Source organism: Lepisosteus platostomus, chromosome 13 (assembly GCF_059453375.1).
Source record: "Lepisosteus platostomus isolate fLepPlt1 chromosome 13, fLepPlt1.hap1, whole genome shotgun sequence".
NCBI classification, from domain to species: Eukaryota; Metazoa; Chordata; class Actinopteri; order Semionotiformes; family Lepisosteidae; genus Lepisosteus; species Lepisosteus platostomus.
This window is the reverse complement of record NC_142623.1, coordinates 13565014-13587358: the sequence shown is the minus strand read 5'-3', so window position 1 is coordinate 13587358 and position 22345 is coordinate 13565014. Positions and strand designations below refer to the sequence as shown.

General features: G+C 52.9%; 1 protein-coding gene across 4 annotated transcripts in view; it reads right to left on the bottom strand.

The window, feature by feature from the left end:
- The window catches only part of LOC148649971 (voltage-dependent P/Q-type calcium channel subunit alpha-1A-like), a 126634-nt gene that overhangs the window by 58813 nt on the left and 45476 nt on the right, over positions 1 to 22345 (bottom strand). For all 4 annotated transcript variants that reach the window (XM_088603245.1, XM_088603244.1, XM_088603247.1 and 1 more), the window contains exons 4-25: positions 19925 to 20016; positions 19101 to 19253; positions 16617 to 16804; positions 15786 to 15889; positions 11822 to 11937; positions 11534 to 11590; positions 10824 to 10916; positions 10300 to 10506; positions 9663 to 9775; positions 9337 to 9449; positions 9004 to 9135; positions 8813 to 8885; positions 8612 to 8729; positions 8093 to 8160; positions 6835 to 6941; positions 6598 to 6730; positions 5459 to 6168; positions 4934 to 5364; positions 4455 to 4599; positions 2972 to 3101; positions 2759 to 2818; positions 2157 to 2263 (exon numbers count right to left, since the gene is read on the bottom strand). In XM_088603245.1, the coding sequence (XP_088459371.1) occupies positions 2157 to 2263; positions 2759 to 2818; positions 2972 to 3101; positions 4455 to 4599; positions 4934 to 5364; positions 5459 to 6168; positions 6598 to 6730; positions 6835 to 6941; positions 8093 to 8160; positions 8612 to 8729; positions 8813 to 8885; positions 9004 to 9135; positions 9337 to 9449; positions 9663 to 9775; positions 10300 to 10506; positions 10824 to 10916; positions 11534 to 11590; positions 11822 to 11937; positions 15786 to 15889; positions 16617 to 16804; positions 19101 to 19253; positions 19925 to 20016 (3450 nt within the window). The remainder of the gene's footprint in view (positions 1 to 2156; positions 2264 to 2758; positions 2819 to 2971; positions 3102 to 4454; positions 4600 to 4933; positions 5365 to 5458; positions 6169 to 6597; positions 6731 to 6834; positions 6942 to 8092; positions 8161 to 8611; positions 8730 to 8812; positions 8886 to 9003; positions 9136 to 9336; positions 9450 to 9662; positions 9776 to 10299; positions 10507 to 10823; positions 10917 to 11533; positions 11591 to 11821; positions 11938 to 15785; positions 15890 to 16616; positions 16805 to 19100; positions 19254 to 19924; positions 20017 to 22345) is intronic.

Sequence of the window (22345 nt, the reverse complement as noted above, 5' to 3'; positions counted from 1 at the left end):
GTCAGACCGAATCAGCTGGCGTTCAGAGCCAGCAGCCTGGTGTCACTGTCCTGATGCTTCGTCTATCGGATGCTCTCGGGAGGTCCTGGGCTCCCACGGGCTGGACATGCAGGCTGCCTCACCTGTGCGGTCGCTGTGGCCTGGGCTGTGACCGAACACGCTGCTGCTGTGGTTAGTCCCTAACCCAGGCCCGACACGGACACAGACGCACGTACAGCCAGCAGATCCCAGTCCACATACAGCACGGAGACAGGGGAAGGAGGGGGGAGGCAGGTACCAGGCTCACAGGCAGGGGGCACCGCTGTCACCCTGGGGCACCTGTCGATCTGGGGCAGCTGTCTCGTGCCTATGTTCCTACACTCGGAGATTTCCTTTCTCTCCCCCTTTTCCTATTGCCCTCATTAAGGTGGCACATGTCTGACCCCCAGGAGACTGGCCAAGGGGGAGAGAGGGAGAAAGGGAGGGGTTTCCCTCCGGAAAACATGCCGGAGCCGATGCAGGGCGGAGTGATTCCGATTCTCGCTCCCCCAGCGGAGCCCTGAGACAGACCTATCAAACATATATAGAAATACAGAGAAAGGTATATGCAGCCTGCTTCACAAGCCCGCCCTCTGTACAAACAGCCCTGGAGCTCCTACCAGTGTCCCAGTATTGATGAACAGCTTCTCGTTAAGAGTATGTCTGACGATCAGCAGTGCAGTAGCCGCTGGTGAAGCAGACTGTATATAGGCACACAGTATATATATACTTTATATATGCACTCTGGCCATTCTGCTGTATATACATCATATATCTTTGATAGGTGGTGAGAGATCTATTTGTCTACATACAGGGCAAAGCACACACACAAGAAACCATTCCACCTGTTACCTCCCAATCGCCCCGCCCCTGCGATATGCCCCACCCCGCGCCCCGCCCCACCCCATGCCCTGCCCCACCCCACCTGCTATGCCCCGCCCCCACACCCTGCTCCCGCCGTGCAGAGTAAAGGACAAGTGAAATACCTCGATCCCGCGCACAGCTGCTCCGACGGACATGAACAGCTAGAACAGCCCTGGGCACTAAAGGGTTACAGGTGCCTGGGGTCGTCACTCACACGGAAGGGTGCGGCGGCTCTGGGGGGGGTGGGGGGATGCTGATGGGAGTCTGGGGCGGATTTGCGCGGACTACTGCCCCGGATCCCGAATGAGGGATGGAGTGAGAGAGGGCAGGTGGACGAGAGTGCATGAGCCCAGAGGAGAGGGGTTAGAGGAGTGAGAGAGACAGGGAGAGACTGAGAGAGGAGAGGGGTTAGAGGAGTGAGAGAGACAGGGAGAGACTGACAGAAGAGAGGGGTTAGAGGAGTGAGAGAGACAGGGAGAGACTGAGAGAGGAGAGGGGTTAGAGGAGTGAGAGAGACAGGGAGAGACTGAGAGAGGAGAGGGGTTAGAGGAGTGAGAGAGACAGGGAGAGACTGAGAGAGGAGAGGGGTTAGAGGAGTGAGAGAGACAGGGAGAGACTGAGAGAGGAGAGGGGTTAGAGGAGTGAGAGAGACAGGGAGAGACTGACAGAAGAGGGACCAAGAGAGGAGACAGTGAAGAGAGACAGAGAGAGAGGAGACAGTGAAGAGGGACAGAGGGAGAGGAGACAGTGCAGAGGGACAGAGAGAGGAGACAGTGCAGAGGGACAGAGGGAGAGGAGACAGTGCAAAAGGACAGAGGGAGAGGAGACAGTGCAGAGGGACAGAGAGAGGAGACAATGCGGAGGGACAGAGAGAGAGGAGACAGTGCAAAAGGACAGAGGGAGAGGAGAAAGTGCAGAGGGACAGAGGGAGGAGACAGTGCAGAGGGACAGAGAGAGAGGAGACAGTGCAAAAGGACAGAGGGAGAGGAGACAGTGCAGAGGGACAGAGAGAGAGGAGACAGTGCAGAGGGACAGAGAGAGGAGACAGTGCAGAGGGACAGAGAGAGGAGACAGTGCAGAGGGACAGTGCAGACTGCTGGAGGATGAAGGATGAGAGAATCTGGCAGGAAGTGAGACTGAGTGATGAGAGGAAGGAGCACTGGCTCCAGGGTGGCAGCGGGACAAGGCTGCACTGTGGCATGTGACCAGCAGGGGGAGACAGTGTGGGTCAGCAGGCAAGCAGAGAAGGAGGGAGGGGTTCAGGGGACACTTACGTGAAGGCGAAGGCCACCAGGGCACCACTAACCACTATAAAGTCCAGGATGTTCCACAGGTCCCGGAAATATGCCCCCTGGTGCAAAACCAGGCCCAGGTCAACCATCTGAAACAGAGACCGTCATTACAGCTGGACTCCAGTGTATCTCATACCCTGTCCACACGTCTCTCTGTCCACACTGCACACTGTTCATACTGTCCACACTTCTCTCACACTGTCCAAGCTACTCACTGTCCACTCTGTCCACACTGCACACTGTCCACATTACTCACTGTCCACACTGCGCACTGTCCAGACTACTCACTGTCCACACTGCACATTTTCCACACTGCACACTGTCCAGACTTCTCACTGTCCACACTGTGCACTGTCCAGACTACTCACTGTCCACTGTCCACACTACTCGCTGTTCACACTGTCCACATTTCTCTCACACTACTCACTGTCCACACTGTACATTTTCCACACTGCACACTGTCCACACTGCCCACACTACTCACTGCCCACACTGTCCGCTGTCCACACAAAGCTGCCTTTCTTGAAGAACAAGCTGTTGTGTCAAATGTTGTGTGTATGTTTGCCCAGGAGAGGCTGCCTCACCTTGATCACCATCTCAAAAGTGAACACTCCTGTGAAGACGTAGTCAAAATACCGCAGAACCTGCAGGCCAAACACAAAGACCTTCAGGGTACAACCCCAGCTTTACAGACATTACACACGGCAGAACAGAGGACAGTGTACGGGCAAAGGAAGACAGACAGGCAGACAGGCAGAGCTGAGGACACTGAGCCCTGAACAGTCAGATGGACTTACATTGTTGCGTGGGGAGTCGGGCTGGACGGGATCCTCAGCAGCGAGTGCGATGCTGCTCATGGCGATGACGATGAGGATGCACATCTCGAAGTAGCGCAGGTTCACAATGTAGTGACAGACCCGCCGGAATCTGGAGACAGCATAGCAGTCTGTCAGACTGCTAAAATAGGTAGCGCCCACCACTAACTGACACTGCCTACAGGCACCACCCACCGTTAACTGACACTGCCAACAGGCACCGCCCACTGCTGACACTGCCTACAGGCACCGCCCACCGTTAACTGACACTGCCAACAGGCACCGCCCACTGCTGACACTGCCTACAGGCATCGCCCACTGCTGACACTGCCTACAGGCACCGCCCACTGCTGACACTGCCTACAGGCACCGCCCACTGCTGACACTGCCTACAGGCACCGCCCACCGTTAACTGACACTGCCAACAGGCACCGCCCACTGCTGACACTGCCTACAGGCATCGCCCACCGTTAACTGACACTGCCAACAGGCACCGCCCACTGCTGACACTGCCAACAGGCACCGCCCACTGCTGACACTGCCTACAGGCACCGCCCACCGTTAACTGACACTGCCAACAGGCACCGCCCACTGCTGACACTGCCTACAGGCATCGCCCACTGCTGACACTGCCTACAGGCACCGCCCACTGCTGACACTGCCAACAGGTACCGCCCACTGCTGACACTGCCTACAGGCACCGCCCACTGCTGACACTGCCTACAGGCACCGCCCACCGTTAACTGACACTGCCAACAGGCACCGCCCACTGCTGACACTGCCTACAGGCACCGCCCACTGCTGACACTGCCTACAGGCACCGCCCACCGTTAACTGACACTGCCAACAGGCACCGCCCACTGCTGACACTGCCTACAGGCACCGCCCACTGCTGACACTGCCTACAGGCACCGCCCACTGCTGACACTGCCTACAGGCACCGCCCACCGTTAACTGACACTGCCAACAGGCACCGCCCACTGCTGACACTGCCTACAGGCATCGCCCACTGCTGACACTGCCTACAGGCACCGCCCACTGCTGACACTGCCTACAGGCACCGCCCACCGTTAACTGACACTGCCAACAGGCACCGCCCACTGCTGACACTGCCTACAGGCACCGCCCACTGCTGACACTGCCTACAGGCACCGCCCACCGTTAACTGACACTGCCTACAGGCACCGCCCACTGCTGACACTGCCTACAGGCACCGCCCACCGTTAACTGACACTGCCAACAGGCACCGCCCACTGCTGACACTGCCAACAGGCACCGCCCACTGCTGACATTGCCAACAGGCCCACCCTACTGGTAACTGACACTGCCAACAGGCTCAGCCCACTGCTGACACTGCCCAGGCACCTCCCACCACTACCTGACACTGTTTAAGAGGCACCTCCCACCACTACCTGACACTGCCAACAGGCACCGCCCACCCCTACCTGACACGACACTGACTCACGGGTTGGTGGTGGACAGGATGAACATGGAGCTGTAAGGTGGCATGGGCTTGGGTCCATCTTCCCCTCCTTTCTCATCGTCCTCTTCCTCCTCCTTCTTCTCCTCCTCCTTCTTCGGGAGGGGCTCCGTGTTGGCATTCTTATTCTCTGCACAAGGAGAGCAACACAGGGGGCAGGTAGAAAAGGAAAAAAGCAGAGAAAGGCAGAGAGAGAGAAAAGGCACACTGATTAGCCTCTCAGAGACCCACACGCAGCCTGGGTCAGCGGCCGAGGCCCACAGAACGGGGCACTGTTGCCCGAAGACGGGCGCTGACAGGATTGGGGTTAGGGTTTCAACAGAGGAGCCAGCCAGCCAGCCCAGGTCAAAGGTCATAGGTCATTGCCAGCCGGCCATATCCGGTTGGCATCTGACGAGCCGGGTGGGTACAGGACACGACCAAGAGCTGGCACTCCCGTTAAAGAGTTCCAGAGGCTCCCTCACCCTGCAGCGTGGCGTTCTCGCTGGGGAAGACAGGCGGCATGTTCACCGCCGTGTGCTCCGGCTTCTTGGCGCTGCTCTTGGGCGCGCCGCTGGGCGTGGAGGGGGGGTTGGTGAGGATCAGGCTGCTCTCGGGCGTCTTGCCCGGGCTGCCGGCCGGGGGCTGCGGGCTGTTGGGCGTCTTGCGGTTGAGGGCGTTGTGGGTGTTGGGCAGGGCGGAGCAGGGGGGTGGGTTGGCGTGGTTGGCGGGCTTGGCGGGGCTGGGCACGGCGGAGGGGCTGTGGTTGGCGTGGTTGCGGGCGGCGGGGGGCTGCGTGGCCAGCTGGCTGTTCTTCATGTTGTCGATGTGCTCGCTGTGCTGGCTGTCCTGCCGCTGGATGGGCCGCGTGGTGGACAGGCTGGGGCCGGACGCCGGCCCGTTGCCCAGCCCCTCCCTGAGAGGGGGACAGAGAGAGACAGAGGGACACGGTCAGAGCACCGCGGGCAGCCGGCAGGCGTGTGGCGCCCCCCTCCTCCCCGGTCACTCACTTCCTCCTCCGGTGCCGGCGATCCCTCTCCCCGTCCCGGCGGCCGTCGCTGTCCATGGTGGACTGGGCGCCGTGGCGATGGCGCCTCCTCCTCTCGGCCAGGTCCGGCAGGTCCGGCTGCTCGCAGTCGCCGCCCCCTCCGTCCTGCCCCCTCCCTGCTCCCCCTCTGTGCCGGCCCCCGCGGCCCCCGCCCCCTCCGTCCTCGTCCTCGGGGGCGCGGCGGTGCGGGCGGGGCCGGCGGGGCTCGGGGGCGCCCCCCTCCCCGCGGGGAGACATGCTACGCCCGTCCTTTCCCCGGCCGGCGGGGGCCCTGTGCTGGTGCCGGCGATGGGGGTCCCGGGTTCTCTCCCCGGGGGAGGGTTCGGGGCAGTCGGGGTGCATGTGGTTTTGGGGGTGGGGGGGCCCGGGGTCGTGCTCCTTGCTGCTGCTGCGGCCGCCCAGCCTCCGAGTCTCCGTGGAGTCGGCGCGCTCGTACGGCCGGCCCGGCATGCCCCCCCCGCCCCCGCCGCCCCCGCCCCCGCCCCGCTCGTGGAAGCGCGCCTGCTTGCGCAGGAACTCCTCGGCCCGCTGCTGGCTGAGCCGCTGCTCCGAGCTGGTGTCACTGGGCCGGGTCTTGTTGGTGTTGTTGTTCCGGTTCTCCTGGGGGTCCACGACCAGCGGCCGGTCCAGGTGGGTCTTCATGTCTGGCCGGATGTGCCGAGAGTACGACACCTGCAGGGGGAGGAGAGGGGAGGAAGAGTCACACCCGCAGGGGGAGGAGAGGAGAGGAAGAGTCACACCTGCAGGGGGAGGAGAGGGGAGGAAGAGTCACACCCGCAGGGGGAGGAGAGGAGAGGAAGAGTCACACCTGCAGGGGGAGGAAGAGTCACACCTGCAGGGGGAGGAGAGGGGAGGAAGAGTCACACCTGCAGGGGGAGGAGAGGGGAGGAAGAGTCACACCCGCAGGGGGAGGAGAGGGGAGGAAGAGTCACACCCGCAGGGGGAGGAGAGGGGAGGAAGAGTCACACCCGCAGGGGGAGGAGAGGGGAGGAAGAGTCACACCTGCAGGGGGAGGAGAGGGGAGGAAGAGTCACACCTGCAGGGGGAAGACAGGGGAGGAAGAGTCACACTGTTGGGGGAGGAGAAAAGGAGTGCCCTCACCTTCCAGCGGTCTTCGGGGTCGAGCTCGTTATATAGCGCCTCCCGACTCGCCATCAGGTTCTGCCGGCGGATCTCACTGGTGCGCTGCTCCCACACTGACTTCACCCCTTTCTGGTTCTTCTGCTGTTCCTTCCTGCACAGGGCAGACAGTCAGGCAGCAGGTGAGAAAGGGGGGGACGTGCTGCAGAAAGCTGGGGGACGTGCCATAGAGAAGCAGAGGCACTGTGGGACACTTACGCTGCAATGGACAGGTTTGCCGCAGACAGGGGGCTGACCTCTGCCACCTCCTTGGCTTTCTGGAGAGCGATCTTCTGATTGGTCGCCTCCTCCTCCTCCTGCTCATCCTGGTCAGAGAGGGAGAGAGAGACAATACTGTGCTTTACAGTGACTCCCAGCATCAGTCAGCCCCTTTTCTCCTCCAGGGTACAGTATACAGGACACAGTACCTCCTCCCTCAAACTGAACTATTTCACCTGCTGAGCTCCATTGACCACTTAATCCAGTATTCAGTGATCGATTCACTTGCTGAGCTCCCACAAACATTCAATCCAGTATTCAGTGATCGACTTACTTGCTGAGATCCCATGACTATTCAATTCAGTATTCAGTGATTGATTCACTTGCTGAGCTCCCATGACCATCTGATCCAGTATTCAGTGATCGATTCACTTGCTGAGCTCCCATGACCGTTTGATCCAGTATTCAATGATCGATTCATCTGCTGATCTCACATGATCATTCGATCCAGTATTCAGTGATCGATTCATCTGCTGATCTCCCATGATCATTCAATCCAGTATTCAGTGATCGATTCACTTGCTGAGCTCCCATGACCATTTGATCCAGTTTTCAGTGATCGATTCCCCTGATGACCTCCCATGACTATTTGATCCAGTACTCGGTGATTGATTATTTGAATAAGTGATCTATACTCCTGGTCCCAGGGAGGCACAAGGTCTGCTGGTTCATCTCTGCTTGAGGTCTTAATGCCTAAATTGGTGTTACTACTCCTATTTCCTGTCCTTCAGTCATTGAGGAACGTGAGTTGTAGTTTGTTTCTGTGAGCTTGTGGGGCTGAGCTGCACCAGGATGAGGAAGAATACAGAATACAACTGCCAGGAAAGCATCAACCCCTCAAAACTCATCCAGCATTAAAATCTCATTCCTGATCATGTGACCTTGCTCTCCACCTTACCAGCTTATAAACCGGGGTCACCAACACTATGCTACAGCACCGCCCTCTACAGGTCACATCGCAAGTAGCAACCGATGAGCTGCTTCGTTCTGCTGCGTTGTGAATTCTAACCCTTTTCTCAGAAAAGTTGTGGTTGTTGCAGGTGCAGTCCTTGCACTGTTTGCTTCCACTGTGTGAAATTTAAGCTGACTCCAGGAAGTTTTTAGAGCCCAATGCTCTAATCTTACCAGAACAGGCTCTATCTACATAATTGTAATGCAGTTCTTCACAGCTTATTAATGGAGCGAAGCTGCGCTGTACCTTAGTGAGCTCCTGTGCATTGGCCAGGTTGTCGACGGCGATGGCCAGGAACACATTGAGCAGGGTGTCTGAGGTCAGGGGTCAAAGTCAACAGACATAGCACCTGAGTCTCATGCCGTTTTAAAAACCTATCCTACAACTAGGCAGTGTCACTAGTGTGTCTGAGTGTGTGTAAGTGTGTGAATCAGTGTGTTTTACTGTGTGTCTGAATCAGTGTGTTTTACTGTGAGTGTGAGTTTGTATCACTGTGTTTTACTGAGAGTCTGCCTCACAGTGTTTTACTGAGAGTGTGCATCCAAGTGTTTTACTTGACTGTGCGTGCAGTAGTGTGTTTAACTGTGTATGTGCATCATTGTGTTTTACTGAGAGTGTGCATCGCTATGCTTTACTGAGAGTGTCCATCAGTGTGTTTTACTGTGTGTGTGTTGTGTTCAGGGGATTGTGTTGTGAGTGTGTATATGAAACAGAGTGTTTAACTGTGTGTGTCTTGTGCGCTCGAGGACCGTGCTGTCAGGATACAGTTTCCGAAGAGTGTGAGCACGATGAAGTAGATGGAGAAGACCATTCCTGAGTTCACTCCGCCCTGAGACTCGATCCCGTCGTACATCACAGCATTCCAGTCCTCTCCCGTCAGGATCTGTGCACAGAGACATACAGCGGCATCACTCTGGGCAGAGTCCGTGACACACACACCCCTCCACTCCGCCCACCTCCCCTTACCTGGAACACTGTCATTATTGCTGCAGGAAAGGTGTCAAAGTTGGTTGGAGGTGTTCCGGTGTCGAAATTGAACCTGAGCCGTGGAAAACAGAGCGAGAGACGGGATAAGAGAGAGGGAGAGGCTGGAGGGCAGTGTGGGTGCAGGGGAGGCGGGGCACAGGTACGGAGAGAGACAAAGATGGGGTACTCACTGCCCCCCGAAGAGCTGCATGCCCAGCAGGGCGAAGACGACGATGAAGAGGAAGAGCAGGAACAGCAGGCTGATGATGGACTTCATGGAGTTGAGCAGAGACACCACCAGGTTCCTCAGGGAGGCCCAGTACCTGGACAGAGGGTGGAAGTGGGAGACAGTGGTGGTCAGTGGACAGAGGTCACTGGGAGAGAGAGTGGTGGTCACTGGACAGAGGTCACTGGGAGAGAGAGTGGTGGTCAGTGGACATAGAGGGCATGAAAGAAAGAGTAATGTCCAGAGCTAACAGGTACAGTTATGCAAGGTAGACATTCAGAACAGCCAACAGACTCACTTGGTGACTTTGAAGATCCTTAATAACCTGAGAGCTCGTAAGACACTGATCCCAAAGGAGGTCCCTGGCTTCACCACGGCCCAGATCACCTCAAAAATGCTGCCAACGATGACCTGGAACATGTTACAGCAAAACACTCATCCATCAGTCCTCCGCACCACAGGGACACACAATCCACAGGACACCAATGGAACACAGTAAAGCACTCACCCATCAGCTACCAATGAAAAACAGTACAATACTCGGCCTTCATAACTACTTTTGTGTGTCTGTGAAAGCGCAGTGCTGTGTGTCAGAGTATGTGTGTGTGTGCGTTTGTAACTCACCGCACAGTCAAAGCAGTTGAACGATGAGTGGAAGTAAGGCCTGGTCCCCAGACCATACATCTTTATAAACATCTCTGACATGAAGAGTCCCAGGAAAATGAACTCCGCAAAGTCTGGAGACAGGGTGAGGAGAGAGAACTCATCAGAGCTGAGAAGACGTACTAGGCCAACAGTGAGGGTTCTAGATCAGCTGTTGAGTTTACAAATCAGGGACAAGGGTTCTAGATCAGTTGTGGTGTTCACAGATTGGGGTGAGGGGTCTAGATCACTTGTAGAGTTTGCAGGTCAGGGGTGAAACTTCTAGATCAGAGTTGGAGTTTCCAGATGAGTGTTGAAAGTTTCTAGATCAGTTCTTGAGGTTACTGGTCAGGGGTGCAAGTTCAAGGTCAAATGTGGAGTTTACAGATCAGGGGTACAGGTTCTAGATCAGTTGTGGAGTTTATAGTTCAGGCTGAGGGGTCTAGATTAGTTGTGGGGTTTACAGATCAGGGGTGAGAGGTCTCGATCAGTTGTGGGGTTTACAGATCAGGGGTGAAAAGTATAGTTTCTGATGTAGAGATTACTGATCAGGAGCAAGGGGTCTAGAGTTCCAATCATAAACACAGGGTAGAGATCGGGGAGAGTCAGTTGGACTCACAGAGGAAGTCGGACAGCAGCTTAGACTGGTTGTAGTGCACGATGGCCACACATAGCGTGTTGAGAGCCACCAGGCTGAGCACAGTCCAGTAGAAGGCCTGAGTCTTGACAATGTGGCGGATGAAGAAACGTAGCCGACGCTCCCTCTTGTGAAACGAAGAGCCCTCCAGCTTAGCGCTCTTTATACTGGCACGGGCGAAGGGCGAGCCTGCGGCAGAAGGAAGATGGGTTTAGTCTTATGGTGCACATTGAAGGGTTCAGGATGCACACTGTGATAGTGGCCCCTGCACTGTGCACTGTGTGCTGTGTTGCTTTATTGATGACCAGTTCAGTGCAAGACTGCATCAGGGCATCCCTGGGCACCAATACATTGGAGGCAACTACAGGCCAGTCTTAGTACGATCATCTGATGACCCAGGCACACTGGAGCAGGGACTGGTGGTGGGCTGGGTCAGGTCTGGGGCTGGAATGGTAGCTGTGGGGGTCAGTTTAGAGCTGGTTTGTGGGCCCCCCCCCATCGCTCACCCACAGAGGCGATGTCCCCCAGGTGGTCCTCGCCCTCCTCTGGATTCAACAGGTCCGTCTTACTCTTCTTAATGGTGGCTCTCCTCCGGGATCCTGGGGTGGCACAGGGACAGTGAGGCGCACACACACTCATGCACAATGCACATGCATTCTCAGTCACTCACACACACTCGTGCACTGTGCACATGCATTCTCACTCTCACACTTGTGCACTGTGCACATGCATTCTCACTCTCATGCTCTCACACACACATGCACTGTGCATGCACACTCTCCCTCGCACATACTCTGACACGTGCACTGTGCACACGCATTCTCACACACATAAACTGTGCACACTCACACACTCACACACAGTCAGGGAGAGCAGAAGCTGTGAGCTAAAGCTGGAGGCCTTCTTCCTCCATGAAGCAAATGGGAGGAGGAATAAGAGACAGACAGACAGAGAAGCAGCAGCCACTCATCTCTGGATTCTGTTGATTCTGATCCGTGCCCTGGTGTGAGAAAGCCCAATACCACCCAACCCCCCCCCCCACACACACACAAGAGTAGCTGTGTGTCAGAGATACCCCTTCCCTCATCACACGTGTCAGCAGAAGGTTCAGAGAGATAGCAGATGAGCAGGTGGATCCATATATACAGGCGTGTGTATATATATCACTGCCGTGCCCAGGCGAGCAAGCACGGCCCGAAACACACGGCACAAATACCATCGAAGGGCATCCGGTCGTCCGAATCATTCTCATCCTCCGCCAGGATCACTTCTTCTAAACAGAATGAAAGGGGTTAAATCAAATAGAGGCGTTCTGGACGAGAATACGGCTGTGTCTGTTTATGTATATACAGTATGTGTATGGGGGTGTGAATTTCTTTTTGTGTGTCACAGCTTTGAACCTGCTTTGCCGATCCACTCCATATCTGTATATATAGTGTGTATATATATATGTGTGTGTGTGTGTGTGGCTGTGTGTATATTAGTGTATGTAAGTACTCCGTACCTGCTTTACAGATCCACTCCAAGTAGCCATTCAGCTCCCTCTCAATCTGCTGCTGCCTTCTCAGCTTGAGGAACTCACTGCGGTTCTCCACCCGCTCCCTCTCCTTGGCAAACTCCCTGTCAGAACACACACACAGTCTGATCAGCACACAGAGGAGTACTGTACACACACACAGTCTGATCAGCACACAGAGGAGTACTGTACACACACACAGTCTGAGCAGCACACAGAGGAGTACTGTACACACAGTCTGAGCAGCACATAGAGGAGTACTGTACACACACACAGTCTGATCAGCACACAGAGGAGTACTGTACACACACACAGTCTGAGCAGCACACAGAGGAGTACTGTACACACAGTCTGAGCAGCACATAGAGGAGTACTGTACACACACACAGTCTGAGCAGCACACAGAGGAGTACTGTACACACACACACAGTCTGAGCAGCACACAGAGGTGTACTGTACACACACACAGTCTGAGCAGCAACAGGGGAGTACTGTACACACACTCTGATCAGCACACAGAGGAGTACTGTACACACACACAGTCTGAACAGCACACAGAGGAGTACTGTACACACACACAGTCTGATCAGCACACAGAGGAGTACTGTACACACACAGTCTGAGCAGCACACAGAGGAGTACTGTACACACACAGTCTGAGCAGCACACAGAGGAGTACTGTACACACACACAGTCTGATCAGCACACAGAGGAGTACTGTACACACACACAGTCTGAGCAGCACACAGAGGAGTACTGTACACACACACAGTCTGCGCAGCACACAGAGGAGTACTGTACACACAGTCTGAGCAGCACATAGAGGAGTACTGTACACACACACAGTCTGAGCAGCACACAGAGGAGTATTGTACACACACACACAGTCTGAGCAGCACACAGAGGAGTACTGTACACACACACACAGTCTGAGCAGCACACAGAGGAGTACTGTACACACACAGTCTGAGCAGCACACAGAGGAGTACTGTACACACACACAGTCTGAGCAGCACACAGAGGAGTACTGTACACACACACAGTCTGATCAGCACACAGAGGAGTACTGTACACACACACAGTCTGATCAGCACACAGAGGAGTACTGTACACACACAGTCTGAGCAGCACACAGAGGAGTACTGTACACACACAGTCTGAGCAGCACACAGAGGAGTACTGTACACACAGTCTGAGCAGCACACAGAGGAGTACTGTACACACAGTCTGATCATCACACAGAGGAGTACTGTACACACACACAGTCTGATCAGCACACAGATGAGTACTGTACACACACAGTCTGAGCAGCACACAGAGGAGTACTGTACACACAGTCTGAGCAGCACACAGAGGAGTACTGTACACACAGTCTGAGCAGCACACAGAGGAGTACTGTACACAAACACACAGTCTGATCAGCACACAGAGGAGTACTGTACACACACACAGTCTGAGCAGCACACAGAGGAGTAGTGTACACACACACAGTCTGAGCAGCACACAGAGGAGTAGTGTACACACACACAGTCTGAGCAGCACACAGAGGAGTACTGTACACACACAGTCTGAGCAGCACACAGAGGAGTACTGTACACACACACAGTCTGAGCAGCACACAGAGGAGTACTGTACACACACACAGTCTGAGCAGCACACAGCGGAGTACTGTACACACACACAGTCTGATCAGCACACAGAGGAGTACTGTACACACAGTCTGATCAGCACACAGAGGAGTACTGTACACACACACATCGTCTGATCAGCACACAGAGGAGTACTGTACACACAGTCTGATCAGCACACAGAGGAGTACTGTACACACACACAGTCTTAGCAGCACACAGAGGAGTACTGTACACACACAGTCTGAGCAGCACACAGAGGAGTACTGTACACAAACACACAGTCTGAGCAGCACACAGAGGAGTACTGTACACACACAGTCTGAGCAGCACACAGAGGAGTACTGTACACACACAGTCTGAGCAGCACACAGAGGAGTACTGTACACACACAGTCTGAGCAGCACACAGAGGAGTACTGTACACACACAGTCTGATCAGCACACAGAGGAGTACTGTACACACACACAGTCTGATCAGCACACAGAGGAGTACTGTACACACACACAGTCTGAGCAGCACACAGAGGAGTACTGTACACACACACAGTCTGCGCAGCACACAGAGGAATACTGTACACACAGTCTGAGCAGCACATAGAGGAGTACTGTACACACACACAGTCTGAGCAGCACACAGAGGAGTATTGTACACACACACACAGTCTGAGCAGCACACAGAGGAGTACTGTACACACACACACAGTCTGAGCAGCACACAGAGGAGTACTGTACACACACAGTCTGAGCAGCACACAGAGGAGTACTGTACACACACACAGTCTGAGCAGCACACAGAGGAGTACTGTACACACACACAGTCTGAGCAGCACACAGAGGAGTACTGTACACACACACAGTCTGCGCAGCACACAGAGGAATACTGTACACACAGTCTGAGCAGCACATAGAGGAGTACTGTACACACACACAGTCTGAGCAGCACACAGAGGAGTATTGTACACACACACACAGTCTGAGCAGCACACAGAGGAGTACTGTACACACACACACAGTCTGAGCAGCACACAGAGGAGTACTGTACACACACAGTCTGAGCAGCACACAGAGGAGTACTGTACACACAGTCTGAGCAGCACACAGAGGAGTACTGTACACACAGTCTGATCAGCACACAGAGGAGTACTGTACACACACACAGTCTGATCAGCACACAGATGAGTACTGTACACACACACAGTCTGAGCAGCACACAGAGGAGTACTGTACACACAGTCTGAGCAGCACACAGAGGAGTACTGTACACACAGTCTGAGCAGCACACAGAGGAGTACTGTACACAAACACACAGTCTGATCAGCACACAGAGGAGTACTGTACACACACACAGTCTGAGCAGCACACAGAGGAGTAGTGTACACACACACAGTCTGAGCAGCACACAGAGGAGTAGTGTACACACACACAGTCTGAGCAGCACACAGAGGAGTACTGTACACACACAGTCTGAGCAGCACACAGAGGAGTACTGTACACACACACAGTCTGAGCAGCACACAGCGGAGTACTGTACACACACACAGTCTGATCAGCACACAGCGGAGTACTGTACACACACACAGTCTGATCAGCACACAGAGGAGTACTGTACACACACACATCGTCTGATCAGCACACAGAGGAGTACTGTACACACAGTCTGATCAGCACACAGAGGAGTACTGTACACACACACAGTCTTAGCAGCACACAGAGGAGTACTGTACACACACAGTCTGAGCAGCACACAGAGGAGTACTGTACACACACAGTCTGAGCAGCACACAGAGGAGTACTGTACACAAACACAGTCTGAGCAGCACACAGAGGAGTACTGTACACACAGTCTGATCAGCACACAGAGGAGTACTGTACACACACACAGTCTTAGCAGCACACAGAGGAGTACTTTACACACAGTCTGAGCAGCACACAGAGGAGTACTGTACACACACACAGTCTGAGCAGCACACAGAGGAGTACTGTACACACACACAGTCTGAGCAGCACACAGAGGAGTACTGTACACACACACAGTCTGAGCAGCACACAGAGGAGTACTGTACACACACACAGTCTGAGCAGCAGAATGGACACAGACACACATGACAAGAAACCACAGAGAGCTGGAAAGACAGACAGAGAACATGAGACAGGTATGACCATTAGACAAAGACAGGAAGGGGCAGAGAGTGATAGAGACAGAGAGACAAGCAGGGACAGAGGGAGAGAGAGACACAGTCAGGGAGAGACAGAGAAGGACAGAGATTAAGATGGGCAGGGATAGATGGAGATAGAGAGACAGGCAGGGAGAGAGAGACTTACCCAGACAGCACACCCAGCACCAGGTTCAGCATGAAGAAGGAGCCGATGATGATGAGGGGGATGAAGTAAAGCCAGTTCCAGGCACTTCCTGCGGCATCATTGCTCTGGACAGACAGACAAGCAGTCATTCCACCTCACCCTCAGAACAGCGGGCTGAGAGAGCAGAGTGTTGTGTCCTACAGGTCCCTCTAAGACAGGACAATGCAGCTGCTTGGCTTGTTTCTCTGTGTCGCTCTCACGAACCTCTGCCCTGTTAACCCCGGAGACAGAGTTCACTCCCTCTCCCTGCCTGTCCACTCACTCCAAGTCAACGTCAAAGACAGGAGACAGCGAGGAGAAATAGAGACAGAGGTGCACTTCCTACTGCACTGTGACAGATACTCTGGGATTAGAGAAACATTCTTCCCTAAACTCAGAAATCTAATCCCAGAGTTCCCACACCTGCCAGAATCATAATGGGTCCCAATCCTACTGGGAGAGGGAGGAGGGAACTCAATTGAACTGACAGCCCAGTATGTGATCTCCTGTCACAGCCTGAGGAACAGTGAGTCCGTCTCCCAATAATGCTCCATCTGTCTACAGTATATGTCAATATTTTATTATATGTTTGTGTTTTGTTCCATGTTAATTTGCTTTGGTAACACCGATTTGTACCCATCGGTCATGCTAATAAAGCACCTTGAATTGAATTGAAAAAATTGAGAAAGTAGAGAGACAGGAGAGGAGAGGGTCAGAGAGGGAGGAGAGAGGAGAGAGACAGGAGAGGAAGAGAGGGTCAGAGAGAAAGGAGAGAGACAGGAGAGGAGGAGATGGCTCTTAGAAATGGCTTACATAGTACAGCAGGTCTGTCCAGCCCTCCATTGTAATGCACTGGAACACAGTCAGCACTGCGAACAGGATGTTGTCAAACTGAGTGATGCCATAATTGGGACCGATCCAGTACTCCCTGCACTCTGTTCCGTTCGGACACAGTCGTGCAGGAGATTCCTTTCCACAGGGGAATTCCTCCCGGATCTCACCTGAGTGATTGGTACAGAGACAAGAAGAAAACAGAAAGGAAAAGGGGTTAGGAATGAGAAAAAGGACAAAAAAACTTACCTGTCTTACTTCTTTTTGCACAGCATTGATTCAATTAGGCATGAAGTACTGATTCACAAACGTCTCAAGGGGAGTGAGAGTAAACCTTACAACATCAAAGTCATTGTTCTCAGCAATCAGTAAGTTCTTTACTCAGAGTCCTGTGGTGAAACAACATTGATCAATATCTCTATCAGTGAGCTAACAGTTGTTGGAACAGTCTGAGCTCCTGGCCAACACTGATCAACATCTCTGTTAATGAGCTAACAGAGCTGTGGGAACAGTCTGAGCTCCTGGTCCAACACTCATCAACATCTCTATCAATGAGCTAACAGAGCTGTGGGAACAGTCTGAACTCCTGGTCCAACACTGATCAACATCTCTATCAATGAGCTAACAGAGTTGTGGGAACAGTCTGAGCTCCTGGTCCAACACTGATCAACATCTCTATCAATGAGCTAACAGAGCTGTGGGAACAGTCTGAGCTCCTGGTCCAACACTCATCAACATCTCTATCAATGAGCTAAAAGAGCTGTGGGAACAGTCTGAGCTCCTGATCAACACTGATCAACATCTCTATCAATGAGCTAACAGAGCTGTGGGAACAGTCTGAACTCCTGGTCCAACACTGATCAACATCTCTATCAATGAGCTAACAGAGCTGTGGGAACAGTCTGAACTCCTGGTCCAACACTGATCAACATCTCTATCAATGAGCTAACAGAGTTGTGGGAACAGTCTGAGCTCCTGGTCCAACACTCATCAACATCTCTATCAATGAGCTAAAAGAGCTGTGGGAACAGTCTGAGCTCCTGATCAACACTCATCAACATCTCTATCAATGAGCTAACAGAGCTGTGGGAACAGTCTGAACTCCTGGTCCAACACTGATCAACATCTCTATCAATGAGCTAACAGAGCTGTGGGAACAGTCTGAACTCCTGGTCCAACACTGATCAACATCTCTATCAATGAGCTAACAGAGCTGTGGGAACAGTCTGAACTCCTGGTCCAACACTGATCAACATCTCTATCAATGAGCTAACAGAGCTGTGGGAACAGTCTGAACTCCTGGTCCAACACTGATCAACATCTCTATCAATGAGCTAACAGAGTTGTGGGAACAGTCTGAGCTCCTGGTCCAACACTCATCAACATCTCTATCAATGAGCTAACAGAGCTGTGGGAACAGTCTGAGCTCCTGGCCAACACTGATCAACATCACTATCAATGAGCTAACAGAGCTGTGGGAACAGTCTGAACTCCTGGTCCAACACTGATCAACATCTCTATCAATGAGCTAACAGAGCTGTGGGAACAGTCTGAACTCCTGGTCCAACACTGATCAACATCTCTATCAATGAGCTAACAGAGTTGTGGGAACAGTCTGAGCTCCTGGTCCAACACTGATCAACATCTCTATCAATGAGCTAACAGAGCTGTGGGAACAGTCTGAGCTCCTGGTCCAACACTGATCAACATCTCTTTAAATGAGCTAACAGAGCTGTGGGAACAGTCTGAGCTCCTGGTCCAACACTCATCAACATCTCTATCAATGAGCTAACAGAGCTGTGGGAACAGTCTGAACTCCTGGTCCAACACTGATCAACATCTCTATCAGTGAGCTAACAGAGTTGTGGGAACAGTCTGAGCTCCTGGTCCAACACTCATCAACATCTCTATCAATGAGCTAACAGAGCTGTGGGAACAGTCTGAGCCCCTGGCCAACACTGATCAACATCACTATCAATGAGCTAACAGAGCTGTGGGAACAGTCTGAACTCCTGGTCCAACACTCATCAACATCTCTATCAGTCAGCTAACAGAGCTGTGGGAACAGTCTGAACTCCTGGTCCAACACTGATCAACATCTCTATCAATGAGCTAATAGAGTTGTGGGAACAGTCTGAGCTCCTGGTCCTACACTCATCAACATCTCTATCAATGAGCTAACAGAGTTGTGGGAACAGTCTGAGCTCCTGATCAACACTGATCAACATCTCTATCAGTGAGCTAACAGAGCTGTGGGAACAGTCTGAACTCCTGGTCCAACACTGTTCAACATCTCTATCAATGAGCTAACAGAGCTGTGGGCAGCTCTCTAAAGCTGGAGCAGACAGTGCAGGGCAGGACGCAAGAGAGAGGAGAGGAGAGCTGGGTGGAGGACAGAGGGAGTGAGAGAGGAGAGAGGAGAGAGACAGGACTGCTCCAATGCCAGCATGGCAGGGCAGGACTCACCGGTGATGTTGTCGAAGCAGGTCTTGTGGAACTTGCCCATGTAGAACTCCAGGCCGATGATGGCAAACATGAGGATGGCGAAGAAGAGCAGCAGGCCGATCTGCAGCAGGGGGATCATGGCTTTCATTATCGACTTCAGCACCACCTGAAGACCTGGGGAGCAGAGGCCCAGGGGCAGAGGAGAGACAGAGAGGGGAGGAAGAGGGACACAGAGAGGGACATAGGGGAGAGAGACAGAAGGGGACAAAGACAGAGAAGGAGAGGGACAGAGGAAGAGAGACAGAAAGGGGAATGAGGAGACAGAGGCAGAGACAGAGAGACAGAGAGGGGAGTGAGGGGACAGAGACAGAGAGGGGAGTTAGGGGACAGAGGGAGAGAAAGGGGGACAGCGACAGGGAGAGAGAAGGAACAGGGGAGAGACAGAGACAGAGGGAGAGAGAAGGAACAGGGAGAGAGAGATTCATAGGGGGAGAGGGACAGAGAGAGAGGGACATCGAGAGGGATGGAGAGAGTGGGAGAGAGGAGATGAGGAGAAGTGTTAGGAAGAAGGAGAAAGACACTGACGCACGAACACTTATAGTGTATATAGCTGCACTCCTATGTTTGAGGGGTTTATGACAGGCTAATTTTTATTTTTATTTTTATTTACTATTCCAACCTTCCTTCAATTGAACCTCGACAAGGGTTGAAACAAACAGGTTTACAAGAAGATGCCGTTGGGTCATAAGAAATGTCATTTACACCGTAAGGACATTTTCTGGGATATTGTCCCACCAACCAACCCTTCCCCCCCTCTTCCATCCCTGCTTATTCCCCTCACGTACTGGGGATCCCTGACACCAGTTTCAGGGGTCTCAGGACTCTCACAGCTCGCAGGGTCCTCAGGTCAAATTCTGCCCCAGCTGTTGCCAGGATACTGTGGAGAGAGAGAAGATGGGTGTAAATGTATGATGTTAGTGCCCTATCTGTGCCCTTCACACTGTCCTGCAGTGAGCTGTATTCACACAGTCCTGCAGTGTGCTGTATTCACACAGTCCTGCAGTGTGCTGTATTCACACAGTCCTGCAGTGTGCTGTATTCACACAGTCCTGTAGTGAGCTGTATTCACACTGTCCTGCAGTGAGCTGTATTCACACTGTCCTGTAGTAAGCTGTATTCACACTGTCCTGCAGTGAGCTGTATTCACACTGTCCTGTAGTCTGCTCTATTCACATTGTCCTGCAGTGAGCTGTATTCACACTGTCCTGCAGTGAGCTGTATTCACACTGTCCTGCAGTGAGCTGTATTCACACTGTCCTGCAGTGAGCTGGATTCACACTCCTGTAGTGAGCTGGATTCTCACTGTCCTGCAGTGAGCTGTATTCACACTGTCCTGTAGTGAGCTGTATTCACACTGTCCTGTAGTCTGCTCTATTCACATTGTCCTGTAGTGAGCTGTATCCACACTGTCCTGTAGTCTGTTATATTCACAGTCCTGCAGTGAGCTGTATTCACACTGTCCTGTAGTGAGCTGTGTTCACACTGTCCTGCAGTGAGCTGTATTCACACTGTCCTGCAGTGAGCTGTATTCACACTCCTGTAGTGAGCTGGATTCTCACTGTCCTGCAGTGAGCTGTATTCACACTGTCCTGTAGTGAGCTGTATTCACACTGTCCTGTAGTCTGCTCTATTCACATTGTCCTGTAGTGAGCTGTATTCACACTGTCCTGCAGTGAGCTGTATCCACACTGTCCTGTAGTGAGCTGTGTTCACACTGTCCTGCAGTGAGCTCTATTCACACTGTCCTGTAGTGTGCTGTATTCACACTGTCCTGCAGTGAGCTGTATTCTCACTGTCCTGTAGTGTGCTGTATTCACACTGTCCTGCAGTGAGCTGTATTCACACTGTCCTGCAGTGTGCTGTATTCACACTGTCCCGTAGTCTGCTCTATTCACATTGTCCTGTAGTCTGCTCTATTCACAGTTCTGCAGTGAGCTGTATTCACACTGTCCTGTAGTCTGCTATATTCACAGTCCCGCAGTGAGCTGTATTCACACTGTCCTGCAGTGAGCTGTATCCACATTGTCCTGTAGTCTGTTATATTCACAGTCCTGCAGTGAGCTGTATTCTCACTGTCCTGTAGTGTGCTGTATTCACACTGTCCTGTAGTGAGCTGTATTCACACTGTCCTGCAGTGAGCTGTATTCACACTGTCCTGCAGTGTGCTGTATTCACACTGTCCTGTAGTCTGCTCTATTCACATTGTCCTGTAGTCTGCTATATTCACAGTTCTGCAGTGAGCTGTATTCACACTGTCCTGTAGTCTGCTATATTCACAGTCCTGCAGTGAGCTGTATTCACACTGTCCTGCAGTGAGCTGTATTCACACTGTCCTGCAGAGAGCTGTATTCACACTGTCCTGCAGTGAGCTGTATTCACACTGTCCTGCAGTGAGCTGTATTCACACTGTCCTGTAGTAAGCTGTATTCTCACTGTCCTGCAGTGAGCTGTATTCACACTGTCCTGTAGTGTGCTGTATTCACACTGTCCTGTAGTGAGCTGGATTCTCACTGTCCTGCAGTGAGCTGTATTCACACTGTCCTGCAGTGAGCTGTATTCACACTGTCCTGCAGTGAGCTGTATTCACACTGTTCTGTAGTGTGCTCTATTCACAGTCTGTTCACTCCAGCAGTGTGTCAGTCTGTTGGCCCACTGGCCACTCTGTGCTCGACCTGCAAGATTGTTAATTTTGGTAAAAGCTCATTTGTTAGCAGCTGTGATCTACAGCCTAGCCACTCACTCAATCAATAGCTATTTAACTGCTGAACCTGGGAGGGGGTCACAACCGAAAACTTGAGTCAGCTAAAAGCAGAGACACAACAGGACGGAATTCACCCTCCCTCAATCAAGACCTGATTTCCTCATAGCTCATCAATTCCTTGCAAATGACAGATGTACCCTGGGCATCAACTGAGCAATCTGCTACACAGCTCATGCAACATAACACAATTTGCTACACAAGACACCCCACTACACAATACAGCACCACACCAGACACCCCACTCCACACCAGACACCCCACTCCACACCAGACACCCCACTGCACACTACAGAACCACACCAGACACCCCACTGCACACTACAGAACCACACCAGACACCCCACTGCACACTACAGAACCACACCAGACACCCCACTCCACACCAGACACCCCACTGCACACTACAGAACCACACCAGACACCCCACTCCACACCAGACACCCCA